Raw genomic sequence first — 17,999 nt, forward strand, 5'->3', positions numbered from 1 at the left:
CCGCTTCAAGTCAAACAAAGATACAAGCTTTGACCTGACAACAGGTCAATAGCTCCGGGAAAGACGGTCCCGAATGATAGAAATATCGCTATATTTAAGGCAAATTTCCGGGCCGAGAGGTCCTCCCCATATCGCCCTATTGGTTCCTTCAAACTCCCTGTGTCACGATCTCCTGTGGAGAGTTCTTCCAACTTTGTTTCCTTTACTAATCATTCAAATGTTCTTCAGTGGGAATTCCTGTCTTTAAAATATATAATTCATTGAATATTGTTTTGATTGTTTAAGCGCTTTGTGACCCTGGTCTGGAAAAGCGCTATACAAATAAAAATTACTTACTTACTTACTTACTTACTAGCCCCCCCCCCTCACAGATGTGCCCCTGCTTTGTTCTTTTGATCCACGACCCAAGGTGTGAAAAGGGCAGACAAATACGTTTAAATAACCATTGTCATGACTCTAAGTCTGTTCCAAGCTTGCCTTCAAAACAGTGTAAATCAATCTGAGTGAAATGTTGATTGTGAATGTGTATTCAATGTTTAAGCTCTTAGATGAAGCTAGTAATTTATACTTTATATTTTGAATATCTTCTTAGCATTCATTTAAGTATGGCGTATACATATAGTGTATAATACATTTTAATCTAACAAATTCCTAGGTGGATTTTGAACAGTGCTTAGGATCATTGTCCTGCTGAAAAATCCAACCCCTGCGTAGCTTCAACTTTGTGACTGATTCTTGAACATTCTTGTCAAGAATCTGCCGATACTGAGAGGAATTCATGTGGCCCTCAACTTTAACAAGGTTTCCAGTCCCTGTGCTAGCCACACAGCCCCATAACATGATGGACCCTACACCATTTTTTTTACAGTAGGCAATAAGTTCTTCTCATGGAATTCAGTGTTTTTTTGCCATGCATAGCTCCTCTTGTTCTGACAAAATAAGTAATAATAATAAAGTGCCGTTATACAAATAAAACCATTTGTTATTTAAGTTAGATACGTCAGAAATAGACGAATGGGGACTTCTGCTTGGGTGTGTGATGGTGTAGGGTGTATACACGTGTGCTCCGGTAAACTCATCCAAAAACCAACCTATGCGACACCTGCAGACAGAAGAAAAACTACTCTGGTAACGCACTTTCATTGCCCTCCAACTCAACCAACTCTCAAAGTTTTGAAAATGGCCTCAAAAGCGACCAAATCCAAGAAGGACAAGGCTCCCGTTAGCATGGAAGCTATCGCTGCGCTACTGGAAGAGCATCGTGACATCGACACATCGTTTGCCCTAATGGACTCCAAGCTGGACCAGATGAGACAAAAGGTGGATGACCACGATGAAAGAGTCTCCTCCCTAGAACTCGCAGCAGAAGACCTGACCCAGCGTGTTAAGGACCTTGAAAACACATTGTCCAGCGTAACGGAGGCTAATGCTAAGCTAAAAAGTAAAGTGACCGACCTTGAAAGTCGAAGTAGACGCCAGAACGTAAAGATCCTTGGTCTTCCCGAATCCACTGAAAGCGGACGCCACACGGAATATTTTTCCAACCTGCTCCAGGAGATTTTGGGGTCCGACATCCTGCCGACTCCCCCGGAGATCGACCGGGCTCACCGCGCTACCTTTGCCAAACCCGCACCTGGAGAGCGCCCGCGCTCGGTGTTTATCCGGCTTCATCACTACCGAACCAAGGATCTGATCATCAGGGAGGCTCGTAAGAGAGGGAGTCTACACTACCGCGGACACACCATCAGGATCGTGGAGGATTACGCACCCGAGATCCAGGAGATGCGCTCAGAGTACAAGGATGTTGTGGCGGAACTTTACCAACGTGTTTAAACCTTCTCTTCGCTTCCCGGCCCGACTTCGGATTACTCTTCCCAACGGATCATACAAATGGCCAAGTTCGGTGGACGAGGCGAGGAAATACGTTGAAAACTCTCCACAACATCAAAACAATGAATGAATGACATCGCTTTCCTCACCTACACGGCTTACAGTGACGTCACGGACAGCGGAGACAGAGCGGAGGAGCAGCACCTTTCATCCTGGTTGTATCGTTTACTTATAACTTTGTTATTTCTTCCATAGTTATGCCGAGTTATGGTGCACGTACGTGTGCGCGCGCACGAGCGCACTCACGCACTTTTGTTTACTTTATTAAGGACTGAGATCTTTTACCCCAATATATTTTTTCGTCAACAAAATATTAATGTTGAATTTGTGTGGGGTGTTCATTAATGCAGGTATTATGTTTCAAATGATTATTACCGGAGGTTCATATGTGGTTAGAAGGTTAAGTAGAAGTTGTTATAAGATGATTGTTGATAAGAGCTTGCTGCCTTTTTTCTTTTTTTTTGGCAGCTTTCTTTGTGGGTGGGGAGGGGGGATTACTATCACTGCTTATTCCAATTTCACAAACTTTGCAAACTTGCCTTGCTTTCTACTGCACATCAAAACCAGTTTTCATAGACCATCTCACCTTAGATATAAACAATGAATGGTAGTATAAAACTTTTGAGCTGGAATGTAAAGGGTCTAAATCACCCTATAAAAAGGAAAAAGGTCCTCACTCATTTGAATCATCTCAAAACCGGAATCGCCTTTCTACAAGAGACTCATGTCAAAACCTCCGACAGTGAACGTCTCTTTTCCAGATGGGCGGGGCAGTGTTTTCATTCTTCCTTTGGGGCTAAGGCGCGGGGAGTGACGATAGTTATCAGCCCAAACATCTCTTTTGAACCACACAATATCATATCAGACAAATTTGGCAGATATATTATTGCTTATGGTAAACTTTACAACAAATTGGTCTCACTCGTGAACATTTATGCACCTAATGTAGAAGAACCAAAATTCTTTGAGCATTTATTTTCTCTCTTGCCGGACCTCAGGACATACTCGCTCATACTCGGAGGCGACTTTAATACATGGCTTGACCCGACTCTGGACAGATCATCACCTAAAGTCTCCCCCATTAGTAAATCAGCCTCATGTATCCAGGCCTTTCTCTCCGACTTTGGTATCTGCGATATCAGGCGCTTCCTAAATCTCCAGAAGAAAGAATTTTCCTTCTTTTCTCATGTTCATCATACATACACAAGAATCGACTACTTCTTCATCGACAACCAATTTATCCCTCAAGTGAAATCATGTTCCTACCAGAGCATTGTTATATCTGACCACGCACCTTTAGAACTTACTTTATCAATGCCAGACATGCCAACACAAAGAAATCAATGGCGTTTTAATTCAACCCTTCTCTCAGATGAGTGTTTTGTTGACTTGATGGAAAAAGAAATCCACGCCTTCTTCCTGACAAACTCAACAACTGAAGTCTCCAGTCTGACGGTGTGGGACACTCTGAAGGCCTACCTTAGAGGTCACATTATCTCATTCACGGCAAGGTTGAAACGAACATCTTCTCAAGAAAAATCTTACTTAGAAAAGTCTATCCATGACCTTGACCAACAATACTCTAAATTTAAAGATCCCGAAATGTATAAAAAAACGAATTGAAGCTAAAAACCAAATTCGACTTGCTAACAACACATTCAGCTGAAAACCTTTTACTCAAAAATAAAACATTGTTTTACATGCATGGAGAAAAATCAGATAAGATACTGGCCAACCAATTAAAGGGACTAAAAGCACAACAAAATATTTCTAGAATCCAAACTGCGACAGGCAAACTAACATCTGACCACACACAGATCAACAAAGAATTGAAAGATTATTATTTCAAATTATACTCCTCAGAACATCAAACGGACCATGACAAAATAAAGAACTTTTTAAATTCCCTTAACATGCCAACAGTTTCTAAAGAGGGCATGAAGATACTGCAGGAGCCGATCAAACAATCAGAAATTGAGTTGGCCATTTGCTCACTACAGTCTGGAAAGGCCCCCGATGGCTTCCCAGCCGAGTTTTATAAGAAGTTCTCGTCAACTCTCAGCCCGCATTTCGAAAATTTAAAGAGTTATTCAAAGAAAACTTTTTAACTTTGACAGCGGAAATTAAACAGACCTTGGCTAAGTGGTCCCCACTCTCCCTGACACTTATTGGTAGGGTTAATTCAGTAAAAATGACAGTCTTACCCAAATTCTTATATCTTTTCCAGAATCTTCCAATATTCCTGCCAGCCTCATTTTTTCAGCATTTGGATTCTCTGATATCATCCTACATATGGAACGGCAAACACGCCCGCCTTAACAAGACTCATCTTCAGAAATCAAAGACTTTAGGTGGTTTAGCTCTTCCCAACTTCCGACTTTACTATTGGGCCGCGAACCTGCGCTGTCTGACCTCCTGGACCTTCTACCACAAACAGAGCGAAAATCCAGCTTGGATAGAACTAGAGTCACAGACAAGCGACCAAATATCACTGCCAGCCATTTTGGGCTCCGAGTTACCAACAACTTCTTATAAATCAATTTCAAATCCCATAGTTAAACACTCCCTCAGAATTTGGTCTCAATTTAGAAAACATTTAAAACTTAATAGTTTTTCTCTTCTCAGCCCTATATTCTCAAACCATCTCTTTGAAACTTCCATGCAGGATTCAGCCTTCAAGGAATGGCACGAGAAGGGATTAGTTTACTTTAGAGACATTATTAAAGACAACACCGTTCTCTCTTTTGAACAACTAAGAACAAAATATAATCTTCACAGGTCAAACTTCTTCAGATACTTACAAGCAAGACACTACATCTCATCTAAATTGTCACCTCAAACTGTTAAGGAAAGGAAAATATTAGACGAGATTCTTTCTATGAACCCAACGAAGAAGGGATTTATTTCTGAAATATATTCTGGCCTCTCTGAATTGACACAGAAACCTACAGATAAACACAAATAGGATTGGGAAGAAGACCTTGGCATCTCCCTGTCTGACAACAATTGGAAAACAATTTTAGAACTGGTGAATAAATCATCTTTTTGTGCTTGTCGCACTCTTCTCCAATTCAAAGTTGTTCACAGAGCTCATCTATCAAAAACCAAACTGTCACGAATATATCCGGAGGTCAGTCCACTATGTGACAGATGCAAGATCCTAGAAGGCTCCTTAGGCCACATGTTCTGGACGTGTCAGAGCCTACAAAAGTACTGGGAAAACATTTTCAAGTCCCTATCAAAAATTGTGGAAACGGATATTAGACCAAGCCCACTCATTGCTCTTGGTCGGATTCACGGGAGAGATAAAAAACATAACAGCGAACAACCGGCGTCTAGTCTCGCTCTGCTCTCTCTTGGCACGGAGGGCCATCTTGCTCAGGTGGAAAGACACTGCCCCGCCCACACACACTCAGTGGCTCAGAGATGTCATGTCCTGCCTCAGAATGGAAAAGATCAGATATGCCTTGACAAAATCGAAGAAAGCATTCCACAACACATGGGACTCTATTCTCAAATTGTTTAACACCTTGTAAATGTCTGGAATTGGTTTTAACATCCATTAAGATACATGTCGATTGCAAAGAATAGCGATTTAGATTTTTAGAATTTTTTTTATTTTTTCTTTATTATTATTATTATTTTTTCTTCTCATTGTCATTTTTGTTACCATTTGTATTAAAGGAAAAAAAGAGCATATACTGTACATTGTGTGTAACGGATGTACCTGCGGGTCAATGTTGCTGCTTGATCATGCTCAATAAAAAAATATTTTGAATCGAGAAATAGACGAATGTTTGGGTTGCTTGTAAAATAAAAACAAATCACTGTTGTTTGTGTCACATTGTTCCAACTTAGCCAAGCATCCATACAAGGCAAACACCCGTGACCAGGGTTATATAGTGTGGTGTTAAGGGACTTGCATAAAACGCATAATCAAAAACCGCTTTCAAAGCTCCCTCCTGTCACCCCCATGATCACCAATGCAACTCGTGACGTCTTGGTAAGGCACGTGTGCAGGGCCAAACAAAGACCATTAGCTACAGTGGTTTCTGGGAAATGTAGTCTTCAAATGATACAGTAAAAGATAGAAGTGGAGGATTATTTACAAATAAGGTATCATTATAATACTATAATAATATAAGGATGTGAATATTTTATCTGAGACAAAAAAAAGTGGGTTGTGTATTTTATATATGAAAATTGAAACATATTGAAAATTAAAAAGTGTTTACAATAATTAATTTGTCCTAAGTGGTTTTTGGAAAAAGTATTTGTGAACAAACCAATATAGAAAAAGATATCTACACAAAACATATATGGGACATTTTTGTTGATATTTACAAATAACTATTACTTACTAAGTATATTAATTTGGATTCACGCAAAAAAGAAAAAAAAACAACCTTTTGTCTGGTGAAAACCTTTGAAACAGGATCTATCAGGATTGTGGATGTGTGGTAAATCTCATAATGTGTGGCAAGAGGAAAAATTCCCTGGCCTGTTTCTCTTCCCTTTAGGTAGCTTCAGATTTCTCTTCTGCTTTCCTGCAAATGGCTCAATACTGTAATTGAGATACTGAATCTCGCTTCTACTTTTCTCAGTGACCTGCCTTCATTTAGTTGTGGGAAAATTTACATATAAGGCTTTGTCACGAATCACAACAAATTAATTATCTGTTCGATGTTGTTTTCCTTCACTTGTGCCTTAAAAAATACACTTCTGGTACACTTAATCTTCTCTAAAAATCTACATTTATCCGCATTATTGATGATGCCATTGGTCAAATGGGGGAAGACTTGAAGAGTCACAATAAGAAACTCCCTTCCAAAATGTAGCAGAAGCAAGTTTCACTTTCACACATGACATGGATCACAGATCTGGCAGGCTTATTGAGAACTAAACGTGAGCAGATGAGAAGTCTTTCCACAACATCTAAACATAGACGAGGCGTCGCCGCTGCTGAGAAGATCCGCTGACTCACACTGACAGGTGTGTACACTATTCTATGTTTTACAATAAATGTTTGATTCACCTCCCCCAAGGAGGTCAAATGATGTTTGTCAGTTGGTCTGGTATTTAGCAAAATAACAAAAAGGTTGTGATTGTTTTTCAATGAAAGTTTCAGTTAAATGTTGATTTCCGAGGATTTCATTGGTGTTTTGTTCAGGATTTCATCTGGATTTAGGAAGGTTCATTAAATGATAATGTAGCTTTACTACCAGGTGGTCTTGTGGTTAAGAGCTTTAAATCCCCAAATCTTGTCAGCCTATATCATAACAACGAGTTAACACAATTCTTGACTCATGACAATGTCATGTCAAACCAGCACCTTGATCAATGTATATTCTGACTTAGTGCTTTTCTAGTTTAAATTAATTTACCAAGATCGATTTTGTGGACTTTTATTTTCCTACATATTTTAGACAACAACATCACAGAAGCAAATAATTCTCTATCAATACATTATCAATTTCTGATATGTAACCAACATACACATGTCTATGATGTTAAACCTGTGATGACATTGTTCCTCAATCACACAAGGAAAACACGTTAAGAAATGCATTTTACATTCCAGATCAGGAACTCTTAACTATACCTGGCCGTCATCTTGGCTGTCCTGGGGAGTTTCATCTTTGGTTACTCCATGGTCTACCCCTCAGCCGCCCTGCCTCAGCTCCAGTCACCAGACGTGGACCCTCGCCTCAGAATGGACAAGACACAGACTGCCTGGTTTGGCTCCATTTTCATGCCGGGGGCTGCTGCTGGTGGCCTCATAGCAATGGTGCTTAATGACCTGATTGGTCGAAAGATGTGCATGATGTCATCTGATTTGCCATCGAGTATCGGGTCTGTGTATAAAACATCACTATACCTGTACTGTTAAGAAGGTTATCGTAATATATCTTTTTTTAACATCTTCATGCTACTGGGCGGAGCTTCAGACCTGTGGATGATTCATTTGGGTCGATTTCTAACTGGAGTTGCTGGAGGGTTAACATCAGCATCAATACCTGTAGGTTACCATGGAAACAAAAATGTGTAGTATATATGTATTGGTATAATGTAGTATCATGACACATGTGTGATTGGTTACAGGTTTACATTTCAGAGATCTCCCACCAAAGAGTGAGAGGCACTTTAGGTACCTTTCCACAGATCACGGCTGTTTTAGGAGGGTTGGTCCTATATTTTCTTGGTAAGTAACAAAAAAGATTATTGTATACGTTTACATTTCTACTCTATTGACTTCATTTAAAAGCTGTGGAGTTAACTTTCTATGTCTAGCTCCCTCTCAGTGAACTCACTCCATGGCTGCTTCTTTGATGGATAAAGCTGGGCGTGACTACAGCTCCCACAACACACCTATGATCACTCTGGCTGCTGTACCACAAACAGGAAGCTCCCTTCCAATAATAAGCACTGTGGTGTTTATATTCGGTGAGCATATAACAGATTGATTCTGCCTGACCTACTACCTGATGGGCCTTTTTTGATGCATTTGCACCATTGTTCTGTTCAACGTTCATATGTTCAGACAAAAGGAGAACCAGATTTACCCGTGACTTTATATTGAAATCACAATCAACAAACTACCAAAGGTAGTAGCTCGAATACAGACAATTAAGTTTTGTTGTGTTGTGTTATGTTAGAATACATGTCATCAACACTCAATCACCAAATAAATTGCAAAAGTAAATACACAAGGCAATTGGAAAATACATAAATCAATGAAAGTGATTTCAGGTGATTTTCATCCTCTAAAATCCAAACATATTTAGAAGAAACTGGAAAAATTAATTTATAGTAATGAATTTTAAAAGAAAGCAAATTAATTCACTGATACACCAGCCCTCTGAATGTTTTCAGGTTTTTGGAATGTAGAGAATTGCACGCGATGATTGAAGAGAACCAGTCAACCTGCTGCTGACTTCCCGTCCTTCAGTGCTTTTATAGCTGCTGAGTCAAGAACTATTTTTATTTATTTTAGACTCCACCCACTTTCCTCCCAACTCTGTGGGAAAATATCTTCTATTATGTAATTTTATATTTATATTCAAACATAAATCCCCCCGAATGCCATGTCCTTCATAAAGATAAAGATTTACTTTATTTACTATACATAATCCAAGGTGACCCGAAGGCCCGAAAATAAATGTGCTTGTTTTATCCCTTGTGTTGCTTCTGGGTCAAGGTGATGACCTCCCTGGCTTCCAGAAATACATATGCCGTGGTGGAGGTTGTTTTTCTTGACCTAAAAGCAACATATGGGATATAAGAATGTATTTTTATTTCTGGCCTTTGGGTCAGCTTGACCCTGAGATAACACAACAGATGGAAGCTTGGGCTGTTTGGTTTAAAATTACATTCTTTTATGAAGTTACAACAAATTAAAGGCGGGACCAGGAGTCTCCCTCCCTTAACTGGATAGTCATATGTTAGCTGCCTTGCTGGATGTCAGGGATTGTCAGCAGCCGCACCTTCCTATCATCATCGATGAATAAGTTCCATTTCCGCTCTGACCTTTCAGTTGATGTTTTGACTTTGGGTACGTAAGAATCCCAACATTCACTACATCTCGGCAAGCACATGACTGTTGATAACTTTAAAACGGGCCAACATTGTGAAATGACTCTAATATCTCAAGGTCAAAGTGAATCTTGTCCCTCAAAATAAATAAAGTGAATACTAAAAAATGTTTATTTTTTAAATAAAATGCTTTTATTTCATTTGAATCAATTTTTTCATTATTAATAATTATACAATTGAATGGAACAATATATAACTAAATAACAATTTCAGCTTGTTTTTATAATGTCAAAGCCTCAAACTTCTGTTTTTCTTTACTACTTGTGTATTTTCTGTTTGTTCGCCCATCAAACGTCAAATTCTGTCACAGCAAACATGATGACCTCAACAAGAGTTCAACTTTCGTCAGAGAGGCAGGATGGAGAGAAAAATGGAGGTCTTCCTGAGATTGATCAACCGTATGTGTTTAAATTAGGAAGTTCTGTCTCAGATGTGGTTCAAAAAACTTGATTAATGTGTAAAGATGTGATTCATGTCTTCATACATTTTTAGAGATATAAGATGTAAAAGTCTCAACAGAAAGCGTCACATCGACGACACAGTCATCACACAATGTGCCACTTTGTGCCTTGACTGCCAGAGAGAGCTTTTGTAAAGATCGGTGAATTCCACGGAATGTTGTTCGTCAGGCCCATCGAAACACACACAGACCAACACCTCGCAGCGTTGACATCATGTGCAGTGGCAACAACTGGTACACACACACCCCTTTAACTCCAGCGAGACATGAATATGTTTCTATGGACACGCAAACCATTAGTGAGGGAGCGGATTCCAATTTACACATGACTAAATAACTGCTTATTTCTTTAATGACAATAAAATGTTACATAAAACAATCACCAATTCGCCTCGTACAGCATCCAGTCACTCATGTTAATTCCCTCAGGTTGTGAAAGTCATAAATAGTACAGTGCAAGCATGTTAGCTGGTAAGCAATGTTGGCAAAAATGTTGTTTAACTGGACTCTTAGACACATTTATGTCTCAGTGACATTGTATAAAGTCAACTGAGGCAAGTCTTGTGCTGAGTAAAAGTTACTGTAAAGTTAGTGTCACGTGTTCGTCTAGTTTACCGAGAGGGATATGAAAAGTCTTTTGTCTGGATAAATCTCTGAGAGAGCAAGAGATCTAAATATCTACTGACAAACATCTTCTAGTTGACACCTGTCTAGGTGAAAGGTTGCACCAGACATGTCAAACTCGAGGCCCTGGGGCAAACTTCCCCAGGCATAATTCAAAAGTGTATTTCATTTTACTGTGATTTCTTTACCTTCTGTGATTGACTTGTCTTGGTTGTACTTACTAGTTACATACAATTTATTGTGTTTCACGACAGGTAATTTACAATTTCAATCAAAGTCATTTGAATACTGCATTATAAACCCATGACTTAATTCAGAAGTTTTTTTTTATGGTTTATCATTAAAAAAAGCGTATATGATTGATTAAAGGTCATGTGCTCACAAATGACATATAATCTGTGATCAAATTGTGAATCAATCAAAGTGTTAATAGCGTTTTCCAGTGTTGATGCTAAAGTCAACCTATTATGTTATTTTCTTTAACAAAATAAACATTCCTTAAAGTTTATAGAACGTGCTGCGTTATCCATGACTCTAGTCATTGTTGGGAATTACAAGCCCTAATGAACTCTTGATTGATGCATTCATTTATTAACCTTGTTATCAAATAATACCGTTATTCTTCCCACATCGAGGAAATTATGCGTCGGTCCATGATATACATGATTATAAACAGTCATAAAATCATCTGTAAAGTTTTATAAATACACTATATATCTAATGGATGTTTGAAAATCCATTAAACACAAGACCTTCCCAGAATAATGAAAAGGTAGTAATAGCGATTCATGAATGGATCGATGGATATGTTTTGAAGCTAACATTTACACCAAATTAAACACAATATCAACTTTTATTTTCACTGAAATGCATGCTCACAATTATTCATTTTGCTGCCTGAAATGAATGATAATCTTTTCAGGAATGATGCTGAAAAACGTCTCAACTTCTGTCCATGTGATCTGAGAGTAAAGTATTCAAGGATTTTGACATAAAAGGAAAAATTGTAATATTTCACAGCTCATCATGTTAAATTGCATCTACTTGAAGTTAGTGAAGGTATTTTTATTCAGTGATAAAGTATATATTTAGATTTTTGTTCATGTAAACATTAGTTGATAGTTTGTGAAAGATCAGTGTCGACAGTCAGCAGGATGGGAACCTGTTATTCTCACTTTTAGAGTGACACACACACACACACCCTCATTAGTTTCTCAGACATTGAGAACAAAGTAATGAAGACCAGTTCAGCGCTCTAAAGGTACGCCTGTATGCATGACTCATTCCAGATGTGATGGTGGTGGGTGGGGCTACAGGGGCGTGTCCATGGAGAGGCTAGAAGAAGTACAGGTGATCAGCTGGTATCTGTCTGGACTGTACATCAGTGACGCTCACACACACCTGCATCTCCGCACGTAAAAGACAGGTAAGAGTCTGGTGGTTGATTTTATATTTGGATGATTTGGGTCAGAACACCCTTTATTGGAGACAATATTGAAACAGAACAAATTCAGGTCTAAAAATGTCACTCGTGGCATATATAAAGGAATTAACAAATCTTACAAAATATATCTGTTTTTATATAGCTAGCTTAGAAACTTACAGAACCAGTTTTTTTGGCCGATGATTTAACACAAAACCTCTTTTAATGCGTGACTATTTAGAAGTCATGATCAAAGTTTCTAAGGTAAGGTAAGGTAAAACTTTATTGTTTCCTCAGGAGGTCTCCTTCGAGAATTATTTTTTTCCAATAGCCACAGAAAATACAGCATTTTTTCATAAAAAATAAATCAAACTAAAATAAAATAAAATAAAATAAATAATAATAATAATAATAAATTAAATAAAATAAGAACAAGCACAAGAACCTAAAGAGAAAACTAGATGACACAATCTAAGTCTAAAGATAAAGACAAAGAATATATAAGAATATATATATAATATAATAATATTATATATATCTATAAGTTCAATTAGTTATTTAGGATTACAACCAAATGAAATTCAGTTTCATTATTTAAAAGTTTATTCGTAACATAAATTCCACAACAGCTCCTTCTTTGTTGTTTGAATTTATTCTAATATTGATTAAATTACTAAATATTTGTTAATTACATTAGTAGGTTATATTGAATTAAACAGGAACTGGAACTGAGTTTTTCAGTGAGAGACACAGCTACAGCAACAACAAAAAAAAACTGGCATACCAATGACTTTTATTGTCAAAGATGCAGTGGAGCTGATGTGGGTTCAGATATTGATGCTAATATAAAGTATTTTACAAGAGCTTTAAAGGCTGAAGTGGAGAAATGTTCCATTTGAACAGCAACAGATAGCAGTTGAATTTAGCCTCATAATCATGACATTATCTTAAGACTAGCTTCCATGTTTAATATTTTAGGTTTTAATTCATCCCATTTGTCGGTCCATTGACTCAGAGTAAGAGTCAAAGAAAAAACCTGTTTTACATTTTAATTTCACTCAAAGATGATTTTCCTGAACAAATTGAAATTACACAATGCTCACTTAATCTGATCAATCACTGTGATCCACTTATCGTCACACTTACATTCTTCCCCAATTGACACTAAAAAACCTGAAGCGAATCTTTCTTCAAGAATTCTTACAATGCAAACCATGAGCGTATCGGGAAGCCGCGCCCTGATCTCCTCAGGTGTCCAGGCTGACGACTGACATATAAGTATGGCAACAATGTCGCCTCACCGGAACACTTGGAGGAATATGTTTTTGATCCAAGAAAGTTGATCGTCAACTAAAGTTGTTTATTGATCCCAAATAACAATCACATCCATCATCTTCAATCAGCCTGAATCTTGCCAGTTTGCCAATTAGCAGCAATTTAAAGAATTAAACAATGTAAACTTTAAATGCCAAAAATAATCTATGTTACAATCCAATGCTATGTTTTACACATTTAAAGTGTTGACTGATGAATGACGATGTCTCTCAATATCTAATTTAAAGAATATAGATACAAATCTGTGGCAAATGGATTGTATCTAGACTTGTTTCTTGTTCTTTGATTCATTATCAAATATGATAGAATAAACTGTAGCAGTGCATTAGAAGATTTGTTGTAATAAATGACAATATCTAATTACAATCCCAGTTGAATTTTCTTCATGTGTCCTACGTCTGAAGTACAAAGTTTAAAAGGATTGTGAGAATGGAAAATAAAAGCCTTTTAAAAAAAAAAGATGCTCAATAACTACACATCTAATCTTTATCAGTTTATTTTTTTGTATTAATTCAATTTTGTTTTCTCATCAAACTCTTTTGTTTAGATTTGTCGAACACAACTACATGTTTTTCTCAATGAGAAAAATGTTCTTTTGTTGCTTTAAGCGACCGTCACCACTCTCAGGATCATTTCACTTCCTTCCAGCTACTAACTGGTGACCTAGAATTTTGGTGGTTAAAAAACCAACCCACAGCTTTGTCATCTGTGAGAGACTCAGGGTAGAGATGCTGCAGTCCATTGTGAAGGAGCTACACATAAGAAGATTGAGAAAAGAGAAGTGTGATTCGACATTTATTTTCTTATGGACTTTGTTTCGATGGACTTCTTTGACAAGTCTCTGATGGATCTCAGTGACGAGTTTAATCCGCAGTAGCAACCGGTTGATCCCCACACCCTCTGAGTCTGTGGCCTCGAGAAACATCTGGTCCAGCTGCATTCTGGGTGAGACGTATAGGTGTGGACGAAACAAAGACAATCTGTCATTTTCAGCTTTTCCTCACTGTGATAACAGTGACGCTGCTCCGTGTGGTCAGGAAGGACAGCGTGTATGGTCAGAACACCAAGTCTCAGAATGTGTGTTTCCTGGTTTCATAGACATGGCAACAAAAGATTCATGTTCATGTTTGAAGCTGGTTTTTCCTGTTCCAGCATCATTAATTCACTGAAACCATCACATGACTGTTCTTCATGAGCGTCAACAGGATTAGATTAACAAAAGGCCGCACAATGATGTGTTTTTGGACAGGGTTGTGGTTTCGAGGTCGAGTTGATGTGGTTTCAACAAAACCCCAATAAGTATGAGTTGTCTTCTGTACATCAAGTGACTCTCATGTACCTCACTTGATGTGACCTATTTACTTTCTCTTACAGCGGCATGAAAATGGCCGTCAGCCTGTACGTTACTGAAAAATGTGTTGTTTGAGGAGAAGAAGTTGGCTTTTATAATGATCACAATCTTGCTGCCAGAAACTATTAAATAATGTTAACGTTCAAATACATATATAATTTATTTTAAAATTAAATTTTTATTTTTATTTTACATTTAAGCTGAGTTGTCAACTCAACTTTACTTCATTACGTACATTATTCTATGAAGAAAAGACATTGAATCTCAAATATTAGTTTCCACTTATTTACATTTCAGTAGCAAATACTTTTATTTTCAATTACCAGTACCTACCAACACTTAAACCCTTGTGTTATCTCAGGGTCAAGGTGACCCAAAGGCCCTAAAATAAATGTGTTTTATCCTTTATGTTGGTTATGGATCAAGGTGAACGACCTCCCTGGCTTCTAGAAATACATATGCAGTAATGGAGGTCGTTCATCAAAACAAATATGCTTGAGGTATCCCTTACACCTCAAACATATTTGTTTGAGGTGTTGAGGTGCACTTTGACCCTGAGATAACACAAGGGTTAAGATCAACAAAAATAATCCAACCAGTTAAAAGCTTCAATCAGTTCTTCAATAACAACTGAAACCTAATGAGGGAAACCTAATATGCGTAATATGCCAAATAGGTTGCATTTTGCCCAGGTCTGGTGACACAAAAGTAATGCATTTGGGGAATTATCCCCCCTAGTGGCAGCCCTTCTTCCACTGCTTACAAGTTGTTTATTATATTTTGTTAACAACAATTATGTTTTCTTTCAGCAAGAACATGTCAAATGCAAGAAAAGAACCTCCTCCCTACGTTATACCAAGTAAGTATCATCCCTGTCGTTGACCAACAGTGGTCACATAAATCATGTTTTCACCGTCTCTTCTGCCTCAGTGGAGGGCCAGGGTGAAAACGTGAAGGTTTACCACTTGCACTCGCCCTTTACTCCTTCGGATGAGAAAGCAGGTGCTGCGAATGTGTCACCAGGTGAGTGGAATCATGCTAACCTGTTGTCACATCAGCTCCTAACTCTGCTCACAGTTTTCGCAGGCGGTCTGAATCAAGGTGCAGACGGCGACAAGAGGAAATATGTGAGCTATGACACGTCACTCGGATACAACGCCGGCATGACGACCTGTCCCACCTGCCAGCAGCAGGTCATGACCAACGTCACCTACAAAGCAGGGACGTACGCCTGGCTCATGTGTCTGCTGTTCATCTGCTGCGGGTGAGTGTGAGAGAGCAGATAATCCAATCTTAACAGATTTAAAATGATGTTTTTTAACAGCATGATGAAAGGGGAAAAGCACCGAAACGGCACATAACTCTGCTAAGAGAAAGAACAAGCTGACCAGAAATTAAACATGCATTATTTTCTTTATTAAGATTAAGTTGTCCAAACTAAACTCTTAAATTAGAAATATATATATTTATATATACTATATATATATATATATTTATTTTATTTGACACTGCTTTCAATGGGGGACATGCATGGGTTGTCAAAGGGTAATAGGTGGCCCTCTGGCTGTTCGTTGCCTAGGTTACAGTGTAACATCAAGGTTCCATGAAGAATAAATACTTGTGAATACAAAATATGAATACCTTAGAACAAATATATTTGTACCTAATATATATTGATACCTTTTGTTGAGTCAAAATGTTGATCTATGACAGTCATGGTTGTGTTGAACATAGTGATATATCCTGGAAGGAACGGGTTCATCATCAAAGTGAAACAAAAGCAAAATTCTCATCAGGGATGTCAAAAGAAAATGTCACTCTCATGTAGCTTGAAATATTTACCAGCGTCCGTGTGTCCGGCAGGTTGGTGCTGTGCTGCTGCCTGATTCCACTGTTGATGAAAAAGTTCAAGGATGCTCACCACACGTGCCCGCGATGTAACAGAGTGCTGCATGTGGAGAAGAGGAAGTGTTGTAAATGATCAGCTTCCACAGAAGGTCGGCATGGTAACAGCCCATGAGCTCATGTGACACAGCATCCTAAGAGTTCAGTTGACTCTCGTCTCTACGGTAGAATCGCACATTTAACCATCTCAACGTTTTTAATTATTAAAGCACGTTTTGCATTCAGATGAAGAATTGTACATACATTTATAATAAGCTCTTATGCTTGTGAGGGGATTGTTTACTTTCCTTAAAAAAAAACGTTTGAAGTCCATCACTTGATGACGCAGACATTAGTGACATCTAGTGGTGAATACAAAGATTGCAATCAGATGGACAGCTTGGGCTGTCCTGTGACCCATCAGCAGAACTAAATCATTACGTTATATTGTCGCTTGATCGTGAGAATCTGACACTCCAAACTTTTATTTTCTATTTGTTGATCATATTTGGGGGAAATGTTTCAATTCTACTTTTCAAATGTTACAAATTGCCTTTTTACTCTCAAATAAGCCTCTCAGTCATCAGATACAAACGCGTTTTCTCTCAATACCCGCAGTTCTCGGACGCTTTGTTTTCTGTATGTACTATTTTATCACAATTGTTAATAAACAGCCTGGATACAGAAAACATGGGAGTCTTTTGTGAATCTGTGTTGTCTAGTGTGTCTAGTGTGTCATCATACATGAAGATTTCAATATTCTTTGCAACAAAATAATATAGTGAGAGTAATAAATAAGATGAACACGATTTACTTGATCAATTGATAAGATACTGGATGAACAAAACACCATTTTCTGAACATGTTGAACGCTTTCTCATCCATCATTTACAAATGTTTCAACCAGGTGTGTAAGCGTCCACAAACACCCGCTTGCTCGTAAAACATAAACATTAAAACATTAAACTTTTTATTCAAAACATTTCACCTAATTTGGGCAACGCTTTGGTTCTATAGGAGAAAAATTGACCTTAGGTTTCAATATAAATAAATACAAAATAGTGCTAACAACGATACTGTATTGAAATGTTTAGCATGCTAGCATAAAGTTGTATGCTAATTGTTAAACATGTAGCATGAAGCTGTTTTACGAGATTTAAAATTGTTTTTTTTAATATATTTAATATATTCTAATATTTATAAACAAAAATCGCTCACTTGTTCTTAGTGGTTGGCATAATGAATAAAACAGTTTCATTTGAAACCGGAGGACGAACCTATCCATTATTAGCCATACCGGAACTACCTCTACAAAATAAATGTTATTTTTAATTATTGCTTCTTTTATTTTCTTTTACTTATTTTAAAGAGATCATGACAGAGCACCATATTAATTACTGATTTTATTCATCTCCAGTTTTAATCAACTTTTTGGCTGG

General features: G+C 37.8%; 1 protein-coding gene across 2 annotated transcripts; it reads left to right on the forward strand.

The window, feature by feature from the left end:
• Window positions 1-6,741: 6,741 nt before the first annotated feature.
• LOC148065408 (lipopolysaccharide-induced tumor necrosis factor-alpha factor homolog) lies at window positions 6,742-17,249 on the forward strand. 2 transcript variants are annotated; one of them, XM_087809129.1, is made up of 9 exons: window positions 6,747-6,882; window positions 7,472-7,909; window positions 7,993-8,092; window positions 8,182-8,334; window positions 11,857-11,993; window positions 15,486-15,535; window positions 15,607-15,699; window positions 15,754-15,940; window positions 16,540-17,249. In XM_087809129.1, exons 6-9 carry the CDS (start codon window positions 15,493-15,495, stop codon window positions 16,655-16,657), a joined length of 441 nt encoding a protein of 146 aa, XP_087665255.1. In that variant the 5' UTR covers window positions 6,747-6,882; window positions 7,472-7,909; window positions 7,993-8,092; window positions 8,182-8,334; window positions 11,857-11,993; window positions 15,486-15,492; the 3' UTR covers window positions 16,658-17,249. The 2 variants fall into 2 exon arrangements, with proteins under 2 accessions (XP_087665254.1, XP_087665255.1); XM_087809128.1 differs by having other exon boundaries at window positions 6,742-6,882; window positions 15,607-15,940.
• Window positions 17,250-17,999: the final 750 nt, after the last annotated feature.

This window comes from Callionymus lyra, chromosome 15, assembly GCF_982586985.1.
Source record: "Callionymus lyra chromosome 15, fCalLyr1.hap1.1, whole genome shotgun sequence".
Classification (NCBI taxonomy): domain Eukaryota; kingdom Metazoa; phylum Chordata; class Actinopteri; order Syngnathiformes; family Callionymidae; genus Callionymus; species Callionymus lyra.